General features: G+C 44.3%; 1 protein-coding gene across 1 annotated transcript in view; it reads right to left on the bottom strand.

The window, feature by feature from the left end:
• The window catches only part of gramd4a (GRAM domain containing 4a), a 52,967-nt gene that overhangs the window by 11,223 nt on the left and 13,993 nt on the right, over positions 1–27,751 (bottom strand). The window contains exons 2-10 of the mRNA XM_083758239.1: positions 18,555–18,675; positions 16,431–16,492; positions 6,123–6,258; positions 5,277–5,302; positions 4,001–4,092; positions 3,581–3,672; positions 3,405–3,453; positions 2,342–2,413; positions 2,050–2,093 (exon numbers count right to left, since the gene is read on the bottom strand). Coding sequence (XP_083614365.1) covers positions 2,050–2,093; positions 2,342–2,413; positions 3,405–3,453; positions 3,581–3,672; positions 4,001–4,092; positions 5,277–5,302; positions 6,123–6,258; positions 16,431–16,492; positions 18,555–18,675 — 694 coding nt within the window. The remainder of the gene's footprint in view (positions 1–2,049; positions 2,094–2,341; positions 2,414–3,404; positions 3,454–3,580; positions 3,673–4,000; positions 4,093–5,276; positions 5,303–6,122; positions 6,259–16,430; positions 16,493–18,554; positions 18,676–27,751) is intronic.

The following is a 27,751-nucleotide window of genomic DNA, read 5'->3' as shown; positions in this document are numbered from 1 at the left end:
ATTCATTTTTACAGATTCTATGCGTGAACTCAGATTGAAATATGGAATTAAATTCCATCTATCAATATCAGCCTTTATATCCCTCCTGAGAGGGTCATAATTTAACTCCTCTAGTTTGGACAAATCTGTCAGTAATGTAATACCTAGATATTTCACAGATTGTTTGTCCCACCGAATTTTGTACCTAGAGCGAAGACCATGAGGGGGATTGTAATACATGTTGAGAGCTTGTGTTTTTTGTTCATTTATTTTATAGCCTGAGTATGATCCATATTCTTCCAACACAGACATCAGCGCGGGCAAGGACTCTGTTGGGCTTGACAGATACACAAGAATATCTTCCGCAAAAAAATTTGTTCACCTGCTGGCATTAGTATACCCTTAATTGAGTCATTCTGTCTGATCCATTGCGCCAGAGGTTCAATAAAAATCGCGAACAGTATTTGAGAAATTGGGCACCCCTGTCTAGACGACCGTTCCAACAGAAATTAGTCAGAAAGCTCGCCATTGATCTTCAGTCTAGCTGATGGTCTACTCTACTGTAAAAGGCTTCCACTGTCTTAATAAACACCTGATCAAATCAAAAAAATTCCATAACTCTAAATAAAAACTTATGTCGCACAGAATCAAACGCTTTAAAAGCGTCAACACTTATCAGCATAGCTGGCATCTTATTCTGATTTATATGGTCAATAACATGAATAGATCTTCTAATATTATCATGTGTTGTACGGGAGGAGACAAAACTTCTGGTATAATATCTTCAAGTCTCTTAGACAAAATTGATGTGAACAGTTTGTAATCCAGATTCAGTACACTAATTGGTCTATAATTTCCACAATCCAGTCTGTCTTTATCACCTTTAGGTATGACCGAAATAATCGCTTCATTCCAAGATATTGGAATCTCATTTTTTGTCAAAACCCAGTTGAAAGTTTTTTGTAAAATAGGTGTCAAAACCTCCTTTAGGGCCTTATACCATTCAGATGTGAATCCATCCGTTCCCGGAGATTTATTAGCTTTCAACCTGGCTATAGCCGAGATAATCTCATCTTGCGATATCAATGCCTTTAAACCTTTATTTTTGATCAGCTGTGAGAGTTGGTAAATTTAAGGAGGTGAGTCGTGCATGCATCTGCTCATCATTTGCCACAGGTGGCTGAGAGAAAAGGTTTTATAATAATCTGTAAAACAATTTTTAATTTCCTCTAGTCCATGATGTATAACTTTGGTGTTGGGATCTGTTATTTTATATATTTTATTATCTGCTTGTTGTTTCCTGAGTTTATATGCCAACAGTTGCAGAAACTTCTTATCTCCATATTTTAACTTTTTGTGTTTTTTTGTGAATTAAGGCCCTACTAAGACCATACCACAGCACCACACAAAAGACCCTTCAAAGGCCCTACTAAGACCATACCACAGCGCCACACAAAAGACCCTTCAAAGGCCCTACTAAGACCATACCACAGCACCACACAAAAGACCCTTCAAAGGCCCTACTAAGACCATACCACAGCACCACACAAAAGACCCTTCAAAGGCCCTACTAAGACCATACCACAGCGCCACACAAAATACCCTTCAAAGGCCCTACTAAGACCATACCACAGCACCACACAAAAGACCCTTCAAAGGCCCTACTAAGACCATACCACAGCACCACACAAAAGACCCTTCAAAGGCCCTACTAAGACCATACCAGAGCACCACACAAAAGCATCAAAAGTAGTAGATCCACAAGTTTCGAGCTCGTGTGTAGATCTGTTACTTTTGATGCTTTTTAAATTTGAATCCTGAAAAGTAACAGTTCTGAACATACAGTACGCGGTTTCTACCAGACAGACGATTTTATGCATTATAATCTGCTTATACCACACGGGAATACTAGTTCAAACAACTCAGAAATATGCATAATGCTTTATAACAATAATGCTAACACATAAAGCATTCCATAAGGTCAAGTATTATAATTATTGATAATCTTGCATAGATTTAATATTATTTAGAGCCTCAATTTGACAATGTGACCTGTACTGCTTGACTTACTTCTTGATCTTCTCCAAAACATCTGACATCTTACCAAAGAGGTTCTGGAAAAGAAAAGGAGAGGGGAAAAAAACACCATTATAAATGAGTGGCAAAGTGTCCTTGAGCAAGACACGGAACCCCTGATTGTTCCTGGTGAGCAGTTCGTGCATGGTTTTATCCACTGTGGTGTGAATGCGTGAATGCAATGCACATTGTGAAAAGCTTTGGAGAAAGATGCTAAATAAATGCACCTTGAAATCAGAACCACTGATTTACACGGATTAGAAAAGCACAAGCATTCTTCTTGTACCTGGGCTTTCTGCGCCACGTCAAGCACCAGCTGGAACTTCTCCGATACGGTCAAGTCTTCCTTTGGAGCCTCCTACAAAATGGCGTTGGATTTGGAACGGGTAGTGGAGGTAGTGGACACCAAGGGAAAGTGAAGTTTAGTTACTATTGCAATTTATGCATTTAGCAGAAAGTCTTCATTCCAGAGCAATTTACAGTAAGCAAGGAAAACACAAAGTAATCCATCAAATGTATAGAAATAGTAATCTAGAATAATAGGTAAACAGCAGAATATCAAGAAATCTATAATTTGTACAAACTATACAGATGCAAGGTCTACAAGTGAACCCGGAATCGGTCTACATATCATGCCATCTAGGGATGTTAACAATTGATAGAAAATTGATTAATCGCCGTTAAACTTAACAATTAATTGAACATTCTACGGTTCTATCACTGTGCGGTTTTCTGTGAATGTAATGTTGTCTGCGCACACGGCCGAGGAAAGCACACGTGGGCCGGTTAAAAAAAAGTCACCCCCACATTGGTAGCCACAGAAATGTGTATGTTTTGCATGTGATATGACAGACAAGACATTTTAATTCCTCGTGAAAGATGGCCCTGTATCTCAAATGGTCAAATACATATTTGATTAAGATATTATAATATGCCCTTTGTTTTCTTTCTGTATATCAGCAAAATGTAGATTTATACATTATTGAGGGAAAATAAGATTCTCAGATAAAATAAAATAAAAAGAATGCCGCGCACGCACGCACGCACGCACGCACGCACGCACGCACGCACACACACACACACACACACACACACACACACACACACACACACACACACACACACACACACACACACACACACACACACACACACACACACACACACACACACACACACACACACACACACACACACACACACACACACACACACACACACACACACACACACACACACACACACACACACACACACACACACACACACACACACACACACACACACACACACACACACACACACACACACACACACACACACACACACACACACACACACAGTCTTACCATTGGTTCAGAGACCTCAGGCACAATGCTCCACTGGATCCTCCAACCTCTGGAACAACAGCACATAAGAATGAGCGAACAAACGAACCATGGATGCATTGGATGGATGACTTTTTGGTTTGCTGGTCATGTTCATAGTGTCAAACATGAAAAGCAGTGCAGGTTGCGTGTCTTACCTGGCGATGAGGTAATTCAAGGACAACCTCAGGATAGCGAGGAAGAGGAACAGGGGGATGGCCCAGCCATGCCACGCTACATTCATGTAGATCTGCAGGAAGAACACGCTTATGTCAACGTCAAAACCAACACCAACGTGCATGTGCGTGCGTGTGTGTGTGTGTGTGTGTGCGCAGAAATGTAACCCATTTAGGCCTGACATCAAAATTTCTTCTAAATCATGAAAACTTTCTGAAAGATTTGAGGCACATTTTAACGATTTTTCAAAAATAGCAGACCTGCAAGCTCGCCAAGTGGCGCGCTATGAGCTTGTAGATCTGTTATTTTTCAATAGCTAAAGTATAACATAATGCTTAAAACGCCAAAAGGGGTTCCCGCCGAAAATCGATTAAATCGATTAATGTAGTAAATGCACTCACAATGAAGGCAATAGCGGACGTGTATACAGAGTGCCAGTTGGATAAGGCAGAGAGGTTCCTTAAGAAGTTAGTGACAGGTCTGGCTCCTCGCTCTGAAAACAAACACAAGTGACTTGAATTTAGAACAGTGCTCCATCGCACGACAGTGTCACTATAGGTTTGGGATCCGAATCCAACATTGACGAATCGGAATTGGTTCCATCACATCACACATCACATTTGGAACAGAGCTGGTACAGTATGTGGACTTCACATCTTCTATACAATTACAATACCCGTGGTTCTCAAACCTTTTAATTTCCAGGAACACCAAATCATGAGCATAAAACATTTGATTCTCTGTCAAAAAATATTACATTTTATTATATCTCTGCTGTTGGGAAGAAACCACCTAGCTCCAAAATGTTCATTTTCCAGGAAATGAAATATATATATATATATATATATATATATATATATATATATATATATATATATATATATATATATATATATATTAATATATATAATTTTTTCAGGAAATTAAGAAAACCTTATATTTTGAAAACAAAGTTGGTGTTGTTGACCCAATATATGGGTGTAAATTACTTACATGAGAGGGAGAGAGGTGGTGGAGTTAGTTGCATTGCAGAAGCAAAGACAGTTTGAGGGTCCAATGGAGTTAAGAGGTTTTGTCTAAAGCGTTTTTTACTACGTTTCATTGGTTCAATATTTTCGTTCAGACGTAAAGGGTGTTCAAGAGCACTCATTAATGAAATAAATAAATAAAATAAAATAAAAATCTCAACAAATGCAGTTAGGTTTCCTCCCGACAGCTCCTATATTAAATAAATATGTTTTTGCAGTTTTCAAATATTTGTTGACATAGAATGAATAGGTTATGAAGGTAACCATGCATGTCTTCTTTTAAAAACAATTACCCGTTTTGTATCTCTATGCAAAAACAACAATAGAATCTGAAAACCCAAACCCAGTATCCGTAGAAGAAATTTCAACAATACCAAACCCCGGCTCACCAGGCTTCTCACAATCAATACACTGTTCATAGAAATATAACTATATCCATGAGGCTAAAAAGGGGACGGAAATAGAAGTGGGCACCCCACGCTGTGGACTGTTCCAACGCACTGGAATCCATGCCAACGTTTCCTAAAGAAAGTTGGCACGGTAGATCAGCTATCTCCACTATTGCTTTAAAATAATTTTGTGTGCGCGTGTGCGTGTGTATGTGTGTGTGCGTGTGTGTGTGTGCATGCGTGTCTGTGTGTATACTCACTGAGTCGCCTCATATTTTCTGTCAACCTGCATGGAGAAGGGAACACAAGAACCAAAGGATCAGAGAAGGCGGAGGCCTACAGTATGATCATACTGTACATGCACAGTATGATCAAACAGCATGTTATGTAAGAACTGGCAGTGGGGTGCAGCTTTCCATCAAACAGGCTGTATTGCTTCCACCGTCCCTAGATGTCCACACTGATTTGGACCAAATGGTCTCCTAAGTGGGCGTCTGATGGCAGATCTAAAGATTTTAGTATGAAAACCTTGGGAATATTGTGTGGCTTGTGACGATCGGGTCCAATAGTCCAGTGACCATGGGCCTAAAGTTGTTCAGAAGTTGTGTTCACGTTCACTCTTCCATTGGAAGTAATAAGACTCCAACCTGCTTCTGGTCTCAGAGATATGGGAAATAAACCGGAGCCATTTTCGTCTTGGTTTGGACTAATCCAAGGCTCAGCAAGGAGGTGCCTGGCCACCACTAAATGGCACACATACTGCACCTGATAGTCTACACTTCTTGTTACCAAAAGTAAAACGGTGATAGTCTACCATTACCACCTCCTCTCTGTCTCTTCTGTTATTCACAAGTCTAATTTAAGTAATTTAATTAAAAGGAGCCCTGAACATGTGTTTCCCGTTTCTGATCAGGAACCTGCTCAAGTGTCACATTAGACACTGGACTATGGTTTACATTTACTCGCTGTGAGCTTGCAGGTGGACTAGTTTGGCTGTGTGCGGCAGGCACGCTTCCATAGTAGGTCACACAAAGGAGTGAAACCAGTGGTGGTCGGACTGAGAACTCTCATCCAGCGTGCGCTAGCTGTCCGGGCTCATAGCGTACCTCTTAGCGCTGAGCGGCTCCTCGGCCTCCACGGTGCTCTCCTCCGGCTGGAAGCGGAAGTCCTCCACGTAGACCCCGAAACGCTCGTACAGCCACTTCATCCCCCATGAACCCCACGTCTCCCCCTGCAGTTTGTCTGGAAGGAGGTACAACAAGAGTGGTGCTTCTCAAATCTTTTTAAGTCAAAGGACCAGCCGAATTGATATGAATTTGGCTGCTGATTTAAAGTTTTCCAAACTTTTGTTGATATTTTTCTAACAAATGCAAAAATAGCAGTGCACGCTCACAGTGCACTGTGAGCGTGTAGATAAGGCGGTTGAAACGATTGTCACCCTACATTAACAAATTTTGCTGCAGGGACCCCCTGGACCCCAAATTTGAGAACCACTGGTCTAGATATCAAAATGTGAAATATATACTCTAACTGTAAATTCTTCACAATAAGAAACAACCCGTTTCTATGTTTGCACTCTAACTCAATGAACACAGAGAGGCACACGGCAATCAGAAGATGAACAGGAAGGGCCTTAAAACTCAACGGTCTCGAGGTTGATATTATTGAGTATTTGGCTGCCGTGGACGTGGTGTCTGATGTGGGCATATTTTCCAGGCGAAAGAAAAGACGATCGTACGTCTCAGGACATTTTTATTAATTAATACCTGCAGGCATGTGTTAAATATAGTCGTTTTTTTTCTTCAGTTAGCTCATTATAGTTTTAGTCAAGGAAATGAACACTGACTAACGACTGTTTCAGTCATAGAAAGTGATGTAAACTAAGTGTACAGCATGAGCCTGTAGTAGCCAACCTCTACCCATAGAGGTCACTCTTTGAAGGTAATTTTTTTTAATGAAAACGTATAGAACTTCATGAGGCGTGTTCCAAGTCTTACAGCATGATTTATGGACTCACATTAAACACAGAGTCCTTGTAATGCTAGGGCGCGCACACACACACACACACACACACACACACACACACACACACACACACACACACACACACACACACCCCTGTCTTTGTATTGTTGTGTGTAGATCAGCTTGTAGACAACAACGTACGTCAGCAACAGAGCTTTGACGGCAGAGCACACTATGATAACATGTCTGCCCTAGATGAAGTGATCTACAAAAATAACCCATTTTCCAAAATTAGCCTCTCCCTCTCGTTCACACCCATGCTCTGTCACATACAGACTGTTCAAATGCACATGCACGGATTGCACGCACATGCCATAAATACCATCACACTTTAAGCATCTGTGATATACATTCATGGGCCGCTCTCATCATCCAGCCACTGGGCTTTATACAGTGGCGTGCACAGACATTTAGAGGGGCAGGTGCTCAAGTGAAAAAAGGGCACTGTGTGCAGCGAGTGGAACCGGCCGGTTGCCTTAATAGTGTGAGATTTGGCCCAGGCCGTGGCGTAACGGTCTGGGCACCTGACTGGTAATCCAGTCGCAGTGTGCCGCGGGTTCGACTCCCGAGCCCGACACGGCCTTTACTGCATGTCATCCCCCCCATCTCTCTCCCGTTTCCTGTCAGCCTACTGTCTGTCCCTTCAAAAAATCAATAAAAGGCGTAAGCCGCAAAAAAATATCTTAAAAAAAATAAAATAAAAATAGTGTGAGATTTATAGATTTTGGGGCATAAATAATATATTAGAAGCTTTTTTTAATCAAGAATTGATCAATGTCACCATGGTCCACATACTGTGCAGTGTACACTGTACCAAAAACTTTTTTTTTTTTTTTTTTCAAAAGGGCACATTTGTCCAGAGGGAAAAGGGCAGGGGGTGCTCTGGCACCCCCTAGTGTCTATCTGTGCACGCCACTGGCTTTATAACTAGAGCCCGACCCGGACCGTGAGTCGTGACAGATCTCTGTGTCCGACACTGGTGTAACGGCGGACGCCGTTACTATACCTAATGCAGATGCTAACACAATTCTACATGTATGGTATAATGTAAATAAGGACACAAATTGTAACAAATGCATTTATTGAAGTTAAGGGGGGACACTGAGTTGTCGGTGATTCTCTGAAGTGGCGGATCTCCTCATACACCTACAAATGAACAGATATAATTCACATTAGTTTAGGAATAAAGAGGACAGCATACTTTCTAATTGACCAGTATAATGAGAAGACTTGTGAAGAAGGAATGTAAATCTCTGATGTCTAAACTTACCTCTGTTTACTCTCATCCTCCTCTCAGGGTGGTGTTCGGGCAAATGAGTTCCCTCTGGGTATAGGCACCCCTCTTATAGTTCCGGGAGGGACCAAGTGGGAAATGGATAGCAGGGGGGATTGGGATGGACTATAATGAATGTAATCCTGTATGTGTTGTGTATATATTCTATGCTAACTACTAACTGTGAATAGGTATTGAGGGTGCATATACAGGGAGTAAGTTTATATAAAATGGCATTGTGTGCTTCTAAGAATGGGGAATATGGTGATTGTTACCCATGGGGAATGGTATGGGCTAACCAGGTAATGGACTGCCCTATAAAAAGCAGTCAGTTGTGTTTAACCCGAGATATGACAGGTTGTATTGCCTATGACTGTCAAAGTGATTGAGAAATAAAGCCTTATTGAAGGTGCCCTGGACTGGTCTCTATTCATTTGTTGCCTTGGCCGCTCGACACTCTCACAAGTGGTAGCAGTGGTGGTCCCAGCCTCTCTCGAGTGGCGGGTGCTTTAATAGCACATAACTATGGCCAGCAAGACCAGAGGAAAGGAGAAGGACAAGAAACAAGAACAGCAAGAGGAACCAGATGATGGGGAGCCAAGTACAGCAATTGACCAGCAGGAGGACAGAGCAGCCAGTAAGCCTGACAAACTGGACGAGTTGAGTGACCTGGTGAAGTCAATGGCTGTCACCCAGACTACTAGAGACAAGCGGATGGAAAGAGAGGCTGAACGCCAAGACGAGAGATGGAAAAAGATCCACCAGCAAGTGTTACACATGCAAGCACAGATGAATGACATGAGAGACATGGCGGACAGAGAAGAGGATGGTGAGGATGATGGGGACTACCGTGGTGATGCTGGTGATGATGAGGAGGAGGAGGGGGAGAACCCGGGAACCAGCCAACACCAGGAGAGTGGGAGGAATATGGGGGTGAGCATCAGACGACGAAACGATCCAGCACCACCACATATACGACACAGAGACCCTAGGTTAATACCACTCACCCAGGATGATGATATTGAACACTACCTGACAACCTTTGAAAGGATGGCCACTGTTTGTCATTGGCCAAAAGAGGAGTGGGCTATTCAATTAGTCCCTTTGCTCACGGGTAAGGCACGCAGTGCTTATGTTCTCATGGACTTTGCAGATTCTGAAGACTACAACAAAATCAAGGAAGGGATTCTAGCTAAATATGAGATCACAGTGGACACCTACAGAAGAAGGTTCCGGTCACTGGACATTCATCAGGAAGAAACCCCACGGGAACTTTATGTGCGGTTGAAGGACTTGTTTACGAAATGGGTCAAACCAGATGCCTCCACTGTGAAGGATATTTCAGAATTACTGATCCTAGAGCAGTTCTTGAGGATGGTGGATCCAGAAATGGAGGTTTGGATCCGAGAACGTGACCCGAAGTCAGCGGGAGAGGCCTCCCGACTGGCTGAGATTTTTCTGTCGGCCAGATCTGGGAGCAGAGGACCCACATATGGCCGTGACAACTACTACACTGGAGGCAGTAAGTCAAAGGGGGGTGGTCAAGCTCAGGCTAGAGTTCAATCCAGTGCCAGGCAAAGCTCTTACAGTAAACCTAACACCACTAAGTCTTTTCCCAGTTCTAGACCAGACATACGATGTTATCACTGTAATGAGATGGGCCATACACAGTACTCATGCCCTGCTAACAGACAGAATAAACCGTCTTTGTTATGTTCAGTACCCAGACCCACCCACTCAGTCTCAGCTCAAGACAAAATGCACACTGCACCAGTGCTAGTCAACGGTCAGAGAGAGGAGGCCCTTCTAGACACAGGCAGCTGTCAGTCTGTTGTGTTGTCCAGCATAGTCCCTAGAGAGCTGTGGAGTGACACCACGTCAAACATTTGTTGTGTTCATGGGGATCAGAAAGTGTACCCCACAGCTGAGGTGTATCTTACTGTAGGTGGACAGACTTATCTCATGCCAGTCACATTAGTGCCCACATTACCGTATCCAGTTGTGCTTGGCAACGATGTCCCCACACTGCTAGACTTGATACAGCAGTCAAAAGAGAGAAACCAGGTTATCAATGAGGGCACTGAGGAGGCTGAGCAGCAGCAGCAGCTAGAACCCCACCCTACAGGTACAGCATGTAACGTGGTCATAACCAGAGCTCAGAAGAAAATAAATACTCTAGAAGAGTTACCATATTATCATGCTGAGTTGAAAGCAGGCCCGGTCAAGCAACCAAAGTCCAGAGCTCAGAGAAGGAGGGAAAAGGTTTTGGCTACGGCCAGGATACAGTGTGAGGAAACGGCAAAGCCCAGTCAGCCACTGAATTTTGACATTCCATCAGACATAGCAGCACTGCAGCAAGCTGACCCTACACTAACCGCGTGGTTTGATAAAGTGTCAGAGGTTGAGGGTGAGAAACAGGGCAAGGCAGACTGTTTAGCAGAGGCTAGCTATGTGATTAAGAATGGCATTCTCTACCAGCTACAGGATCAGGTGGAGGCCTTAGCTTTGCCACAGAGCCTTACACATAGAGTGATGGAGCTAGGTCACTCTATACCCTGGGCAGGACACTTAGCATTTCAGAAATCCATGGATAGAATTGCCAGTAGGTTTGTTTGGCCAGGCATGTACACCCAGTTGAAAGGCTTTTGTGCTTCATGTGAAACATGTCAGCTATCATCAGCTAGAGGAGTAGCCCGTGCACAGCTTCAACCATTACCTATTATTGACACCCCTTTTCACAGAATAGGCATGGATATTGTGGGGCCCCTTGAAAAAAGTTCCTCAGGCCACAGATATATCTTAGTTATTTGTGATTACGCCACCCGTTATCCAGAAGCATTTCCCCTCAGATCTATCAAAGCCAGACAGATTGCCAATTGTCTTTTGCAACTTTTTTCAAGAGTAGGGGTGCCTAGAGAGGTCCTTACAGATTGTGCTACAAACTTCCTGTCAAAACTATTGCAGCAGGTTTATCAGTTGCTAGGAGTGAAGGGCATCAAGACCACCCCTTACCACCCCGAGACGGACGGGTTAGTGGAGAGATTTAATCAGACGCTAAAGGGCATGCTGCGGAAGTTTGTGGACAATACAGGCTCTGATTGGGACCAATGGCTGCCCTATTTGCTGTTTGCATATCGTGAGGTGCCACAGGCGTCAACAGGCTTCTCACCATTTGAGCTTCTCTATGGTCGCCAGGTGAGGGGGCCACTGGACCTCCTGAGAGAGCATTGGGAGAAGCCGACTACAGATCAGGAGAGTGTGGTTGCCTATGTGATCAAAATGAGAGAGAGACTTGAACAGATGACTGCTCTAGCACAAGAGCACATGAGGACAGCCCAAACCGCCCAAAAGACCTGGTATGACAAGAAGGCCAGGGACAGGACATTGTTGCCAGGTCAACGGGTGTTGCTGCTCCTTCCAACTAGTGACTGTAAGCTGTTGGCCAAATGGCAGGGGCCGTACCAAATCACCAAGCGCCTGGGACAGGTAACCTATGAACTGTACATGCCTGACAAATTGAAAAAATATCAGCATTTTCATGTTAACCTACTGAAGGTTTTTCAGGAGCAATTAATACCAAGCCAGCAACCAGCCCAGCAACAGTTGTTGGTCTGTGCTCATGAGGATGAGGAGCAGAGAGAGCAGTCGTTCCCCACCGAGGTCACGAAGCCCAGTGCAGTGGACCTCTCTCATCTCCAGCCTGACCAGCAGGAGGAGATGAGAGCAATGCTGGACCCTCAGCTGTTCCAAGAAAAGCCTGGTTTTACAACACTGGCACAGCACAAGGTATACCTAAAAATGGATGCTACACCCCGCCGGAAGTGCTACAGGATCCCGGAACGTATAGTGCCCAAACTTAAGGAGGAGATTGAACTGATGCTGCAAATGGGCATAATTGAAACATCGAACAGTGAGTGGTGTAGCCCTATTGTGTTGGTGCCAAAAAAGGATGGCTCACTGAGATTTTGTATTGATTTCAGGTACCTCAATTCAGTGTCTAAGATGGAAGCCTATCCCATGCCCAGGATTGATGAGTTGCTGGAGAGGGTGGGGGACGCCGCATTTATCTCCACACTTGACTTAAGCAAGGGGTATTGGCAACTTGCCCTGGCACCTGAGACCAAGGAGCTGACAGCATTTACGACACCATATGGTATGTTTCAATTCAAAGTGATGCCGTTTGGCCTACAGGGGGCACCAGCAACATTTCAACGTCTCATGGACCAAGTACTGAGGGGCGTGCCGGAGTTTGCAGCAGCATACTTGGATGATTGTGTCATTTTTTCCCAGACGTGGAAGGAACATGTGGCTCATCTGCAAGAGGTCCTCCACCTGATTAAAAGGGCGGGGCTCACCATCAATCCACGCAAGTGTGCATTGGCACAGAAACAGGTGGAGTATCTGGGCCATATTGTTGGACAGGGGGTAATCAAACCTCGAGTGGGGAAAGTGGATGCCATCCATTCATACCCCACCCCCACCACTAAGAAGAAGGTTCGGGGGTTCCTTGGGCTGGTAGGGTGGTATCGGAAATTCATACCCCATTGTTCAGAGAGGGCAGCTATTCTCTCTGACCTCACTAAAGACTCAGCCCCAAACAAGGTGAGATGGACGGATGAGTGTGAGCGAGCGTTCAAAGATCTAAAGAATGCCATTACAAGTGAGACTGTTCTCCACACTCCTGACTTTGCCCGACCGTTCACACTACAGACAGATGCCTCGGGTGTCGGCCTTGGGGCAGTGCTTCTGCAAGAAGTGGAGGGAGAGAGCCGTCCACTGCTGTTCCTGAGCCGCAAGCTAGAGGACCGAGAGACAAGGTACTCGACAGTGGAGAAGGAGTGCCTGGCCATGAAGTGGGCCATTGAATCACTGAAATACTATTTGCTGGGCCGGCACTTTCTCCTTGAGACTGATCATAGGGCTCTACAGTGGCTGAACAGGATGAGGGACTCGAACACACGTCTCACTGGGTGGTACCTGGCCTTGCAACCCTATGACTTCACAGTTCAGTATCGACCAGGGAAGGCCAACCTGGTGGCCGACTGTCTCTCACGGGTACATGAGGGCTGAGGTACTGTACTCTTGGGAGAGGGGGGAGGAAATGTAACGGCGGACGCCGTTACTATACCTAATGCAGATGCTAACACAATTCTACATGTATGGTATAATGTAAATAAGGACACAAATTGTAACAAATGCATTTATTGAAGTTAAGGGGGGACACTGAGTTGTCGGTGATTCTCTGAAGTGGCGGATCTCCTCATACACCTACAAATGAACAGATATAATTCACATTAGTTTAGGAATAAAGAGGACAGCATACTTTCTAATTGACCAGTATAATGAGAAGACTTGTGAAGAAGGAATGTAAATCTCTGATGTCTAAACTTACCTCTGTTTACTCTCATCCTCCTCTCAGGGTGGTGTTCGGGCAAATGAGTTCCCTCTGGGTATAGGCACCCCTCTTATAGTTCCGGGAGGGACCAAGTGGGAAATGGATAGCAGGGGGGATTGGGATGGACTATAATGAATGTAATCCTGTATGTGTTGTGTATATATTCTATGCTAACTACTAACTGTGAATAGGTATTGAGGGTGCATATACAGGGAGTAAGTTTATATAAAATGGCATTGTGTGCTTCTAAGAATGGGGAATATGGTGATTGTTACCCATGGGGAATGGTATGGGCTAACCAGGTAATGGACTGCCCTATAAAAAGCAGTCAGTTGTGTTTAACCCGAGATATGACAGGTTGTATTGCCTATGACTGTCAAAGTGATTGAGAAATAAAGCCTTATTGAAGGTGCCCTGGACTGGTCTCTATTCATTTGTTGCCTTGGCCGCTCGACACTCTCACAACTGGTGCCATTTTTTAGACCAGTGATTATCAACCTCCAATTAAGGTCAATGTTTCATTGAGGCGGAAAATTAAATATATTGAATCTCGTTTTGTGACATAATTAGTTCTGTCATGTTTCCTCCAGCTGAGTGGCACCACCAGCTTTGCACTCCCCCTCGGTTTCACGCACGCACGCACACACACAACTCTTTTATACCCACAGTCAGCTGACATTTGAGCAAGAAATATCTCCTTGTCAGATTCAAATGAGCTTCATTGGCAGTACAGTACCGTACAGTACAGTGGAAGCCACCGATATTTTTTTCCCGGCAGTCTCAAATTCGATTTTAATATTTCAAATGTGATTTTCCCATATATATATATATATATATATATATACACACACACACACACACAGCCAAAATATAGGCTAATACTACAGTGTAATGTACAGTAAATCACCATTGATTTATTGTCACTCGAAAAATATAAACTATCTCCACAAAGGTTTACTCATCAAAACTGGTTATAAAACATTTAGTTGACTAAATCAACTATAGATTTAGTCGACTAAAATCTTATGATATTTAGTCGACGTAGGAGGGGCCCGGACAGGGGCCCGGACAGGAGACAACCCACAGAGCCTAGCCCCTCCATGTGCCAGAAGTGTACCTCCCAGCCCTGGCAGAGTAGTTCTGGAGTAGTTCCAACGGATTGTGTGCCCCTGGTTTTTCCCTAATGGGACCGATTGAGGGTAGCTATACTGGGACGTAAGTCGGGACTTGATCACTCCCGGCTGGGTCGCCTGAGTGAGGGGTATGATGTTGCGAGACCCGAAACCCCGTTGACCTCAGGATACATCACTGAGGATACGTCCCAGGTGCATCCATGCGATGTTGTTTTTGTTATAGTCGACTAAAACTAGACTAACACTAAAACATTCCAGGTGACTAAAACTAATTGAACTATTCAAGAGATTTCGATAAAAAATTGGTGTCAAAAACAACACTGGCTCCGACACAACGAAGTTGGCTGAGCCCTTATGGCGGCACGATTTATAGACTGCCACATATTATGTTTACAGTATCACAGTGTTAGCCTTACATTCAATCACGTCAGCAACTTTCACACCAAAGTGCTAAGTTTGACTTTACTGCAGCATCTGTCAATCTTAATTTGGACTGCTACTCCTACTCTCTGTCAGCATAATTTGTTTCAGTACATAATACATGGACGTTCTTAACGTAACCAGTCTATTGCGACAGCAGGTCGCAGCGAACTATGAAATTCAGTCAGTCAGTCAGCCCAGGCCCGATTTGGCCGTCGGGAGTACCGGGACTATTCCCGGTGGCCTGCCTCCTAGTGGCTTTTTTTTTTCAGGTCAGGCCAGCAAAAAAAAAAACTCTCCTAAGCTCAGGCCAGGCCAGCCACAGTCAATTTCAATTAAATTCAGGCAGTGTTGCTGCACCACAACTACATTGTGTGTCTTATGTTAATGGAGGGAAGAAGTTAATAATATAAATAACATCAGATTCTCATGTGAAATTGCTGTAAAGGCCCCCAAAATGTCTGTGTGGCCTGCCAGGGCGTATAACTCCCGGCCTGATTTGGAGTTCCACTCCGGGCCTGATCACGCCCCATATACCTGTATGCAGAGACATCTAATAGAAGAGTTGTGATGTTGAGGGGGCAGAAACCGAGCGCTCGAGCGCTGTTCATGCAGCCTGAACTGAGACCAGCTGGAGTTGGAAATACATTGTTTTCAACGAGGGCGGCGCACATAAGAGCCATTTTAAGCATGTGTGCAACATGACAACTGTTTTAAAGTATTGTACAGTCCATTTTCAATTCCACAGAACATTTAAAGACATACAGATGTACACTTCTATGCAAATAAAAAAATCACACCCGTGTGAAGTGAGGGGCGCTAATAATTAAAGTCTAACTCATGTTGATTAGGTGATGTAATGGTGATGTAAAACAAACAGTATAGAAAAATCACCCTTGTGTAAAGTGAGGGGCGCTCTAATCATCATAAATCACATGCTGTGATCAGCCAATCAAATCATCGCTGTGGGGTACACACAAACACACACATAGGAGGGCCTAGCGCCCCTCAAAAACAGGGGAGGGGGTGGCCGGGGGGCAGTTCTTCTTTTCATCTACACACACACACAAACACACCTTGGTTTTGGCTCATGCAAGTAAACAAAAGATGGCCTCCTGTGCCCCGGTCTATGTGTCAAAGTGTCTCTGAGCAAGACACTTGACCTTACCTGTTCTGTCATATGAAGGCGACTGCTGTCTGCGAGGAGGCTGGGGCGGAGAGTCCTCTAACCTGGAGGAGAGGAGAGGACACAGCCAGAGAGGAGAGGAGAGAACACATAGCTCATTAGAGATATTTCACCAGGAACAGTTCACATAATAATATAATGAGGCTAATTGTTCCCGCCCGGTCCTGTTGACTTTTCATTCCCGTTCAGTCCCCATCCCGGGATTAATACAAATTTGAATCCCATCCCACAGGAATCCTGTTACCAACGGGAATCCCATGACCAACGGGAATCCGGTGACCCACGGGAATCCCACAAATATTCATCATACTGTACTTTTTGTATTAGATAATGATTTGTATTGTGTCTGCAAATATTAATGTTTGAAGGTTTTTGCATATATTTATTGAGTTATTATAGGAGTGTCATGGTGCCCTTCATTGTTAGACAAGGTATAAGTGATACAAATATAGTATTATACAGGTATTGTCGCTGTCGTGCGGAAGCCTTGTCTGAAACTGTTGGACAATACTTTTACTTTAAAATCTTATCCAAAAAATCTAATATAGCCGACCAGTTACTTCAAGGCAGGTGCTACTTATAGATCTGACATTTCCCTGGGGTGATCGCATAGAGGCGGACATGCAGAAGTGGTTCAAGTGGGTGGAACAACCCCAGAGAAGAGGCTGGAAGGCACTCTACTGTGAGCCCAGTGACGTGGGCCGTAATGTAGAGGCTCTGCTGGCCGCTCCACTCACTGTGCCAGGTTCTCGCACGCACGCACGCATGCACGCACGCACGCACGCACGCACGCACGCACGCACGCACGCACGCACGCACGCACGCACGCACGCACGGGTCAGGTCCAACATGGAGGCGGCAGAGAGAGACTCCAGATGGCGAGGGATCAGGAGGAACCACCTGCTGGAGGTGTGATCAATATCACTCTATGGCAAACAGTACAAACAGTACAAAAACGTGGGGGAGGGAGCAGTTAGGGGCCAAGTGTCTTGCTCAGGGACACTTTGCTGAGAGCTGGAATCGTACCTGGGACCTCCAGAGTCTAGCTCACTGGCCATTCAGCTATGGCCACCCCCATAGCTTTAACATCCTATACTACATGCCTGAGAAACATTATACCATACTGTATAACGGTGTCATCTTGTGCTATGGTGTGCTAAGAATAGCTGCAGATTATAATGCATAAGCATCTATAAATTAGCACCCTATGCTCCTGTGGTTAAATAATTTCAGCACGCACGCACGCACGTGCACATGCACAGTCGCACACGCACCAACATTATAAGATGGTTTTACAAATGCCACGCATATTCCTTTTTTGCCATTTACCAAGCTTAAAGCAAGCAAGTACAAGTTTCTGAAAATACACATTAACATGAATCCAACATACACTGTTGTTGACACTGACAGTGCTGTCAAACAGGTCTATGAAGCCATCAATTTAAAAGTTTAATCTGCAGCACAATTTTATACAATATGTAGTGGGGCTCCCTGCTTCATCTCTCTCTGAGCTAAGGGGTCGTTGGGCTGAAAGACGTTGAAGACTCCTAATTTATACTGAGTGTGTGGAAGTGTGATCAACACAGAAGACTGGGGTTAATATAGGTCTACCGCTACCTCGCCCACGCACACACAGTACACACACATCCTTCAGTAGGCTACCCTGGATAACATCAGAATGTTCCAGATAAGTCATCCAGATGTTCTCAGAGCTGTTTTTCCATAAACACAGTGAACAAGACCAACGTCACGACGACCGTGGGTAACCTCGGATTACAGGACTGCCTGCTGCTTTCTCAGAAGCTAGGATGGGGTGGGGGTGGCTCTTCATTTGTAATAATACTGGTCATTTGGGGGGGAAGTGGGTAAGTTTACCCGCTCATGGGTTAAAGCAAACATCCAATTTCTCTTTTGGGTCTTGAGCAAAAAGGTTTGGGAAGCCCTGGTCTACAGCCTGTGGATTGAGGAAATATTAGGCTCATAGCACACACTTTTCCAATGGGGCAATATACAGTACACTTCAAAAGTGTGTGTGTGTGTGTGTGTGTGTGTGTGTGTGTGTGTGTGTGTGTGTGTGTGTGTGTGTGTGTGTGTGTGTGTGTGTACCTGGATTTGAGCACTTCATTCATCTTCTGCTCCAGGTCTATTCTCTTGCTCCTCTCTCTCTCCAGCTCCTGACGCAGGGCGTCCACATTGGTCTCCTCCCTCAGCTTCCTGAGCTCCTCCTCTGGTGGGAGAGAGAGAGAAATTAACACACATTCATCTAATCCAAACTTTTTTCAAGGTAACTACATTACCAAATAAAACCAGACGTGCAAGGTAATTCTTTTAAATAAAATAGCCTTTCTTTGACCCCTTCAGAATGAGACAACAAGGAACAAGGAATCCTGACAGATTATACTCTGGGAAGTGAATAAGTGAGCCCAGGTGAAAAAAAAAAGAAGAAGTTCCATACTGTTCATAATACAATTTTCAGTATGAAGCATACAATTCTTCCCCGGGCCGCATTTGGCCCGCAGGTCGCACTTTTGACACCCCTGTGTTCTCAACCTTTAGACATCTAATGATAATGTACAAGTGGGAAACCACTATAAATGAGAAAAACTGAGCGAGGACTGCCTGTTTCCGGCCGCAGGCTTGTGCGGCTTGTGAAAAAACTATTATCTTTGTCAATTTGTGTGTGTGTGTGTGTGTGTGTGTGTGTGCGTGTGTGTGTGTGTGTGTGTGTGTGTGTGTGTGTGTGTGTGTGTGTGTGTGTGTCTGTCTGTCTGCTCTGTGTCTGTCTGTCCTCCTGTATGTCAACAGTCAGGCTAGCGCTGGGTAAAATAAATTCCACCAGACATAGGCGGATCTAGAAATTATGGGCCCAAATAAATGCAAACTGAGGGTTTAAACACTTGCAGTAATGTACCGTATCATGATGGTTTAGGACTTTTGGGGTTATTTTATTGACACAAATGAATAAGCCCATTGTTAATAACAGTGACAAGGAACTTGTGTGTCACTGTTATTCACTGTTACCCCTTTTTTGGGGGGCCAATGAGCTTGAGCCTCTTTGCGGTAACGTGGACGCTCAAGCTCAGGGCCCCCCCCTAGCTCAGGGGCCCCTGGGCCTGGACCATAGACTGTAAAAAATATGGACAAAGCGTTCCCCGGGTCTAACATGAACGTAAAATGAAGCCTGTAATGATATGCTAATTCCTGATGTAAGTCGCCATCTTTTGGTACCAGCTGCCCATTGGCTGGCTCCGTTTTGTACCAGCTGGTCATTGGCTGCCCAGACAACGAGGCGGGACTTCCCCCCTTCTTCTCCGTTGGTTTTTATTTTGACTCCAGTGGGAGGAGAAGACTCTTGAGTGGGAGGGGAATCCCGATCATAGACTGTAACGGTAGCCACGCCCCTCAGAACATACGCGACTTTATGGTCATTTTTTTAATTAATGGGACCATAATTTTCCAAAAAGAATATTATGACATTAGAAATGAGACTTTAAACTAGTGACTGGAAGAAGAAAGTATTCATGACCATGTTTATTAAGGTAATACAGTCTAGGTGAAGTTGGGCCAAAATACATGGGCCTCTATGGAGCTATGGGGCTTTTTGGGTCCAGTCCAGCGCCACAACAGGCCATTATATGAACTACCGATTTCAAATGAGGCTTCACGAAATATCTGGCTGACTGCCCCCCTGGCCTGGACCCAACAGGCCCGTTGGATAATCCTCCCCTGCCACCAGAGGTTGCTAAAAGCCAAAGAAAACTTGGTCTGAGACCACGTGGCTCATCTACGCACACCTCGATTAGCCTCAATATCAACGTCCATGTTCCACTCTCTCTCTACCTCATGCGTCTCCCAATATGTGTCCTACTTCCTATATCTGTCCTCGGTGCGTCTACAGTTGCATTCCATTGAGGAAAGTAGGCTAGATGGTCAGATCAGAGAGGCTGCAGCCGTTAAGAGTACGAGACAGTTGATCCACCTTATCGATTCAATCGATTCTGAACAAATAATTGACTTAAAAAATATTTTGTGAGCTTATAGATCTGCTATTTTCACTACTCCTTTTGTATGCGGCACTCTTGTAAAACAAAGTAGGGCATTAATTTATAAATGCACGACCATGTCAGGTTTCTGCCCTGTCGTGTTTATTTAGTACAGCACATTTCAAAACAAAAAGAGTTGAATCCAAAGTGCTTCCCAATCAAGAATGACCAGCAACTATAGGCCTACATGAAAAAAAAAAAAAAAAAAGCTAAAAAGTGGTTAAAAATGATTGTGGTGCTGTATTTACACATTATACTCAAGTATATAGGCCTACTCAAGTTAATATTCAAGTAATAAAAAGGTACAAATTATTACACTAGTAATACTAGACAAGGTATTGTAGTAGTAGTACTTTTGTCAGACATGTTCAGAAAGTAACAAATGTGCAGATGATCTACAGTAGGCCTACAAGCCTCACCTCACTGAGTGATTAAAGACCTATAGTGAAATGAAAAACACAGGCATTTTATTTTGAAGTTTCATTCTGAAAAGGAAAGCTGTGTTTTTGAACCAATCAGAACGTCACATGCACAACGCATGCACGCACAGTATGCAGATCTGTTTGTAAACAAAGTCACAGAGAGACCGGCAGCAAAGCTCATGGCTTAATTCTAACCTATAATGTATTCAGAGTTTAAAACGAGTAATTACTTCCACCACTGCATGCAGCCTTCATTCTAACAAACACCTCCTTTCTCTTTCTGCTCCGTTTCCCTGACCTCTGCACCCTCCCTCGCCGCCCGGCGCTCGTCTGCCCACACATTGTGCCCACGGGCCTGGCAGCCTGCGGGTTCAGGTGTCAGCCGCAGCAGATACAGTAGCCTACTAGCCGGGTTTCCTCTCCGCCTATTGTTTCGTAACTAAAGACCCGACATGAATATTGGAGAAGAGGAGGCAGCGATGTGAAGCGCACACAGCTCACACACACACACACACGCACACACACACACACACACACACACAAATTCATGCCCACATTCGCGCCCCACCGGGGGAAGTGCAAAAATGGCAGGCGCACAATGATCAAACCCACACATAATAGGCATGCAAGATAACGGTGGTCTAATCTGCAGTCGCACACGCACACAATTCACAAGGCTTCAATTCACATTGAAGCCTTGTGAGTGTATATGCCTGGTCGCTTGCGCACACCATGACACAAACGCGAAACCAAGTATAGGGCAAGTATAATCAAGCAACATTCTAATTTCTAACTGTGACTCTACAAATCTTTAACATCAGGGATCTCCATATATGGGCATAAAAGGGACAATGACAGACAAATAGAGATTTCCATATATGGGCATAAAAAGGCCAAGGGACACAGCCCACGCCTTTATGGTACAATTAAGTCCTTTGGGTTTTAAGTTGATGCTTGTAGTTCCTGAGCAAATAGAAGTTGTAGAATATATAAATATCAGTGTTTATGGCTAGGCATAGTGATGTATCTAATCCCAGTTTGTGTCACATAGCTGTCGTACTCAGACAGACGGTTACAACGGGTATAACGGCTATTGCCGGGTGGGGCATGCATTCCCCATTTGCATCGTTCCTAACCTGCATCGTTTCCAGTGTTGGGGGTAACAGCGTTATAAATAGTGGCGTTATATAACAGGAATACTTTTCTGGGTAACGGAGCAACCTAACAGATTATTTTGCAATTAGTTAATTGTTCTGTTGCAACAAAGGAAAAATAATCCATCTGACGCAGTTTCCTGAATGAATGAGCTCTCTGTCAACGGAGAAGTGAAAGGCTGCTAGCAACACCATCGCGTTGCGGTGTTACACGAAAATCAGTGACCCATGCCTTGCAGTCTGTGGCAGGTTTCTGCCCTACAGCAACGATTTGGGCCTAAAAGAACGACGTCTTTTGTTTCCATTTAGTACACTCTCAGATTTAGGATTTGGGCGTGCAGGTGTCATTCACAGCATAGGAGTTTAGCAGAGTGTCTCCCTCTGTCTCCCTTTGAACATATAATCTCACCACTCACTCCTCTCCTTTCTCTCCGCCCATTAGAGACCATTAAATATTCATCGCTAGCGGCCCCCTGTCAACCTGAACTATTGTTTGCTCATTGTTGGCGCTGCGGTGCGCGCTGTATACGATTACTGCAGACTGCACAGACAGTCACACATGCCACTGTGATGTTAACCTTAATCTCCACAAAACACTGCACTAGGGATGGGACGATATGAAAACTACACGTCACTATTGTGGCAAAAATAATTATCAAAATATGCTTAAAACTTAAAATGACACTTTTGTTAAACCACTTGAACCAACCCCCTCCATCACTATTCTGGTGGGGAACGGTCGCCAAACATAGCAGATCCACAAGCTAACACGTGTTGCAACACAACACACTGTGAGCTTCTACAGTAGATCTGCTATTTTTGGTGAATCGATTTCTGTAGAATGAAATACGAGCGTACCAAATGTGCTCGTCAAGGCTCACATTACCAATGACGGGATTCTCGTCGTATTGTTTTTTCAGTGGTTATACACAGAGGACTTTCTAGAACGCATCCATCTCCCTTTCTGTATCGTTCCACTTTCGCGGTGACCATGCACCATTGTATTTTCGAAGGAGCATAACAAAGGAAAGTATGGACCGTTTTTTTTTTACATTACTGCAGACACCGCCAGTCATCACATTATTGGCTCCGGAATGTGACAAAATCTACTCTGTCCATCTTTGTCTCTCCTTCATAGTGTAAACACCTCTCTCTGACTAGGACAACTCTACTCTGTCCATCTCTTCACCTTTTAACCTCTCCACTTTTTCCACTCTAGCCCTCCCGCCCTTGTTCGATCTCTCTCTCTCTCTCTCCACCCCCACAGTAGCTACTAAGAATGGCGTCAGAGTTATTAACATGATCATGCTCGTCATGGTCATGGTCACACCCCCCCCACCCTTGCAATCAACTGACCTGCTAGATGAACATACTGTACAAAATAAGGTTCATGAATAGGGAAAATCACAGATCTACAAGCTTACAATGCATCGTGTGAGATGCGTTGTGAGCTATTTGGTTCATTCTTCATACCTATTTTAGGAAGTTGTAGTCCTGTGGGGAGACCAAACATTGTTGGGTTTCTAGGTGAAAAGGTTTGGGAAGCCCTGCTTGTGTGTGTGTGTGTGTGTGTGTGTGTGTGTGTGTGTGTGTGTGTGTGTGTGTGTGTGTGTGTGTGTGTGTGTGTGTGTGTGTGTGTGTGTGTGTGTGTGTGTGTGTGAGAGAGAACTTCAAACAAGCTGTAAACGACATGAGAGACAAGGCAAGAAGAACATTAGGTTAAACAACCCAATACAAATCTGGCTAAAGATACTAGACTCTGTTATATAACCCATTTCCCTCTATGGTTACGAAGTCTGGGGTCCACATGCCGATCAAGAACCTGAAAATAGACTAAATGAAAGCCTGGGTATCGAGGCTAGAAAAATGGGATAAACACCAAATTGAGACTCTACATGCGGAATTCTGCAAATCCATTCTCTACATCCAACGGAAAACGCCAAGCAACGCATACAGAGCAGAATTAGGACGAATTAGGACGACTAATTATTTGGACCAAAAGTCCTTTCGGGCTTTTTATAGTATTAGGCCTGTGTTAATATAACACAGCTGTGTTTACACCTTTGTTTTATTCCCATTTAGATTCAATATTGATTTGTACATACATTGTTTTATCTTGATTGTTTTGTTCCACTTTTGCTTTGGCAATGTTTTTCTCATGTCAATAAAGCTCCATTTAATTGAATTGAGAGATGGATCACCATTCCACAGGTTCTCTCTGGATCTCTGCGACCGTTCCTGGCCTCCATGGTAACAACATCACAGAGAGACAGCTAGCTGGCTCAATGTCAGTTCAATAATACTGTAGCACTGACCTTCTCTCAGTGTGTGTGTGTGTGTGTGTGTGTGTGTGTGTGTGTGTGTGTGTGTGTGTGTGTGTTTTAAATTCGGCCAACGGCATCTATGTCTTTTTTGTGAGTAAAAAATATGTCACAGAAGCAAAGGAGGTATACACAGAACGTATAGAGAGAGAGTACAAGAGAGAGAGAGACAATAGATGTGATGTACAACTGAAACTGCTGTTTCATGACATATGAACATTATGTGCCCCTGAATATTCTGTACAAATGGCCAATTTACAAGCTCACAATGCGAGTCTCACGACATGACGCGTGGTGAGCTTGTAGATTGGCTATGTTTGCTGTGCAACATGCTTCCATATAGAAGACGTGCATGGGTTCTGTTCTGTGAAATCCAAAGGACTGAAATGGGTTGTGGCGACTGAGAATGTAAACTTACTGAGGTTCAGGTTGCTCCTGATCCTGTCTATGGCTCCGTTGTAGAGCATTTCAAAGCTGTCACAGCTGCCATGGTACTCCATGTCCGCCAGGCACGTCCGTCTCCGCGCTGCGCCGGCCGCTCCGCTCGTGCGGAGACGGGGTGGCAGCGTGGCCGATTTGCCGGACACTTGTAACCGAGCCACGGCTGCACGCTCTCTCCTGGTTCCCCCAACCCGTAAAAGACTTTGTTAATTACTTGGATGGGTAAAAGACCCTGACTAACACGCCCGACCGCTGTCCTTCCAAGAGCCCACAGCCCTCATATTTCCACTCGGTTTATCCAGATTAGGGTTGGGATCCTTTAGGATTTTAACGATTCCGGTTCCTTGAACGAGTAGCGGTCCCATTCCTTAATGGTTCGCTTTAACGATTCCTTATAGGGGATTTCAAATAGACCCTTACAGGTCTGTAAATTTGAGAGTGTACAAATGGAACCAAATAGACCCTTACAGGTCTGTAACTCTGAGAGTGTATAAATGGAACCAAATAGACCCTTTACAGGTCTGTAACTCTGAGTGTACAAATGGAACCAAATAGACCCTTACAGGTCTGTAACTCTGAGAGTGTACAAATGGAACCAAATAAACCCTTACAGGTCTGTAACTCAGAGAGTTGTTGGTCCTTGAAATTCAAAAGGTTTGAGAACCACTGGTAATGTTATTGTAGAGCAGATGAGAAATCCACATACCCAGCTCTGACAGAGTGATTACAAAAAAGAAAAAAACATTTCTCAATGTGATGGAACAGATTCCCGGTTCCTCAATGTTGGATCTGGTTCCTCCGATTCTTCCGGGTTCCGCATCCCAACCTTAGTCCATGTCATGACGTCCTCCGGTCAGGTTTGAAGGCCGATTTCAAGGCAGATGCAAAAGGGAACGGATTATTCGATGAAACCCCGGGAGGCGACTGGCACCGATCAAATGGACCCAGACCCCAGACAGAGTGACCGCAGGGTGGACTACTCTTAGTGATGTGATCTGGGCCGGGTGGGGCCAGGTGGGGGGTAGAGGTACAGAAGGGAGGGCAGGCAGGCAGGGGCCTCTGCTGCCGGGTGACCAGCTAGCTGGCTAAGAGCGCCTGGAGTTTCAGTGCACAAGTTCACAGGATTGCGCACACACACACACACACACACACACACTCACACACACACACACGCTTATAACTGTGTTTGTTGCTGCGCGCATGTGCAGTACTGTGTCTGTGTGTAATTGTTAGAATAATCGTCTTTGTCGATTGGAAAACGTCCTATGTCCAAAACTGCTACTTTTCAAAATTTCTAATTCAAAAAGTAGCAAACGTAGCATGTAGCATGATTCAAGTATAGGCCGTAGAACAAAACACACACAAAACACGAAAGTTAAAACGTGAAGATAAGCGGTTTCTGCCCCGACTGCGACAATATGTAAGTACAAGCACATGCATGTTTGTGTGAGGGAACAATCCCCATTGCACATACTGTACTGTACACACACAGAGTGAGGCACCGTTTTAAAACCTCAAAGGAAAAGTACCGAGTGAGCCTTCAAATCCATCCAGCCTGCAGACAATGGTGCCTTTCACTCAGAGGAGAGAGAGAGAGAGAGAGAGAGAGAGAGAGAGAGAGAGAGAGAGAGAGAGAGAGAGAGAGAGAGAGAGAGAGAGAGAGAATTTGCCGTTTCATGCTGAGCTCTCATTATCCGTGGCATTCCTGTGCCACAAGCCTGTGTGAGTGGAGTGGAGCTCAGAGAAAGGCCACTTAACCCATTAAGAAGACCAGAGGCTGATTCTACAAATGCCTTCTTTTCTTTTTCTTTTCAAAATCTTTTTCTTTTCGTTTTGTAACAGTATGGGTGTCAGGTCACAGATTCATAGAAAAACATTAAATTAAATATCAGAATTTAGTATCAGTGACTGAGGTAAACAAACGTACTGTATGAATCACAAAGATCGTGGGCAGACATAATGAAAAGACTAATGTTATTATGCAAAACATGCCCCTTCAAGACACGCCGGGACAACGCTCCACACGTCCCAAACTCTTCTCCCTTCTGGCTCCAAAACTGTGGAATGCACTTCCCATTGCAGTCAGAACTGCAGCATCACTCCCAATCTTCCGCCGTAGCCTGAAAACCCACCTTTTCAGACTCCATCATGGCCCATAGCACTTACCCTAACCCCTTAGATAGCATTTCTGTAGACTTAGCATCTGATACAGACTTATAGCATGTTATGTAGACAGCACTATAATTGTATTGTATATAGTCATAGCACGCCATGTATAGCATAGTAGTAAATATGTATAGTACATATAGTTTATATGTATAGTGTATGTATAGTTTCACTATATAGATATTCCACTGTTACTTTCTTAGCTTACGCATGTTTCATGATAAATGCTTTTATGTGATGTATTCCCATGCTTTTGTTCTTGCTTAAATGTAAGTCGCTCTGGATTAAGAGCGTCTGCTAAATGCCTAAATTGTAAATTGTAAATTGTAAAAGAAAAAACAAAAACATTTTCTCCCCAATTTAGTATAGCCAATTCCCAATTCCCCAGCCTCTCTACAAGTACTCCATCTCTGCTAACCCCCACAATCAGTCATTGGGAGGGTGAAGAAAGCCTCAGGTCTCCTCCGATACCCGGGCCGTCAAGCCAACACAAATGCCTTCTAAATGAGTAGTTCTCATTCTTTTTCGTGCCAAGGACCGACCCCCAATTTGATATGAATTTGGCTGCCATCTGCTATTTTTCAATAGCAATGTTAACACATTTTACTGGGACCCCTGGGGTCCCCGGACCCCACTTTGAGAAGCAATGACTTATACGTATTCAGTCTTAAAGGACATTTGTAGGACAAAGTGTGTAGAAATGTGCGTTAGCTCAGCCAGACATGATGAGACCCAGAGATCAGCGACAGATAAAGT

Source organism: Protomyctophum parallelum, assembly GCF_964188405.1.
Source record: "Protomyctophum parallelum genome assembly, chromosome: 22".
Classification (NCBI taxonomy): Eukaryota; Metazoa; Chordata; class Actinopteri; order Myctophiformes; family Myctophidae; genus Protomyctophum; species Protomyctophum parallelum.
Note: the sequence above shows the minus strand (reverse complement) of the source record. Positions and strands in the feature narration are given on the sequence as shown.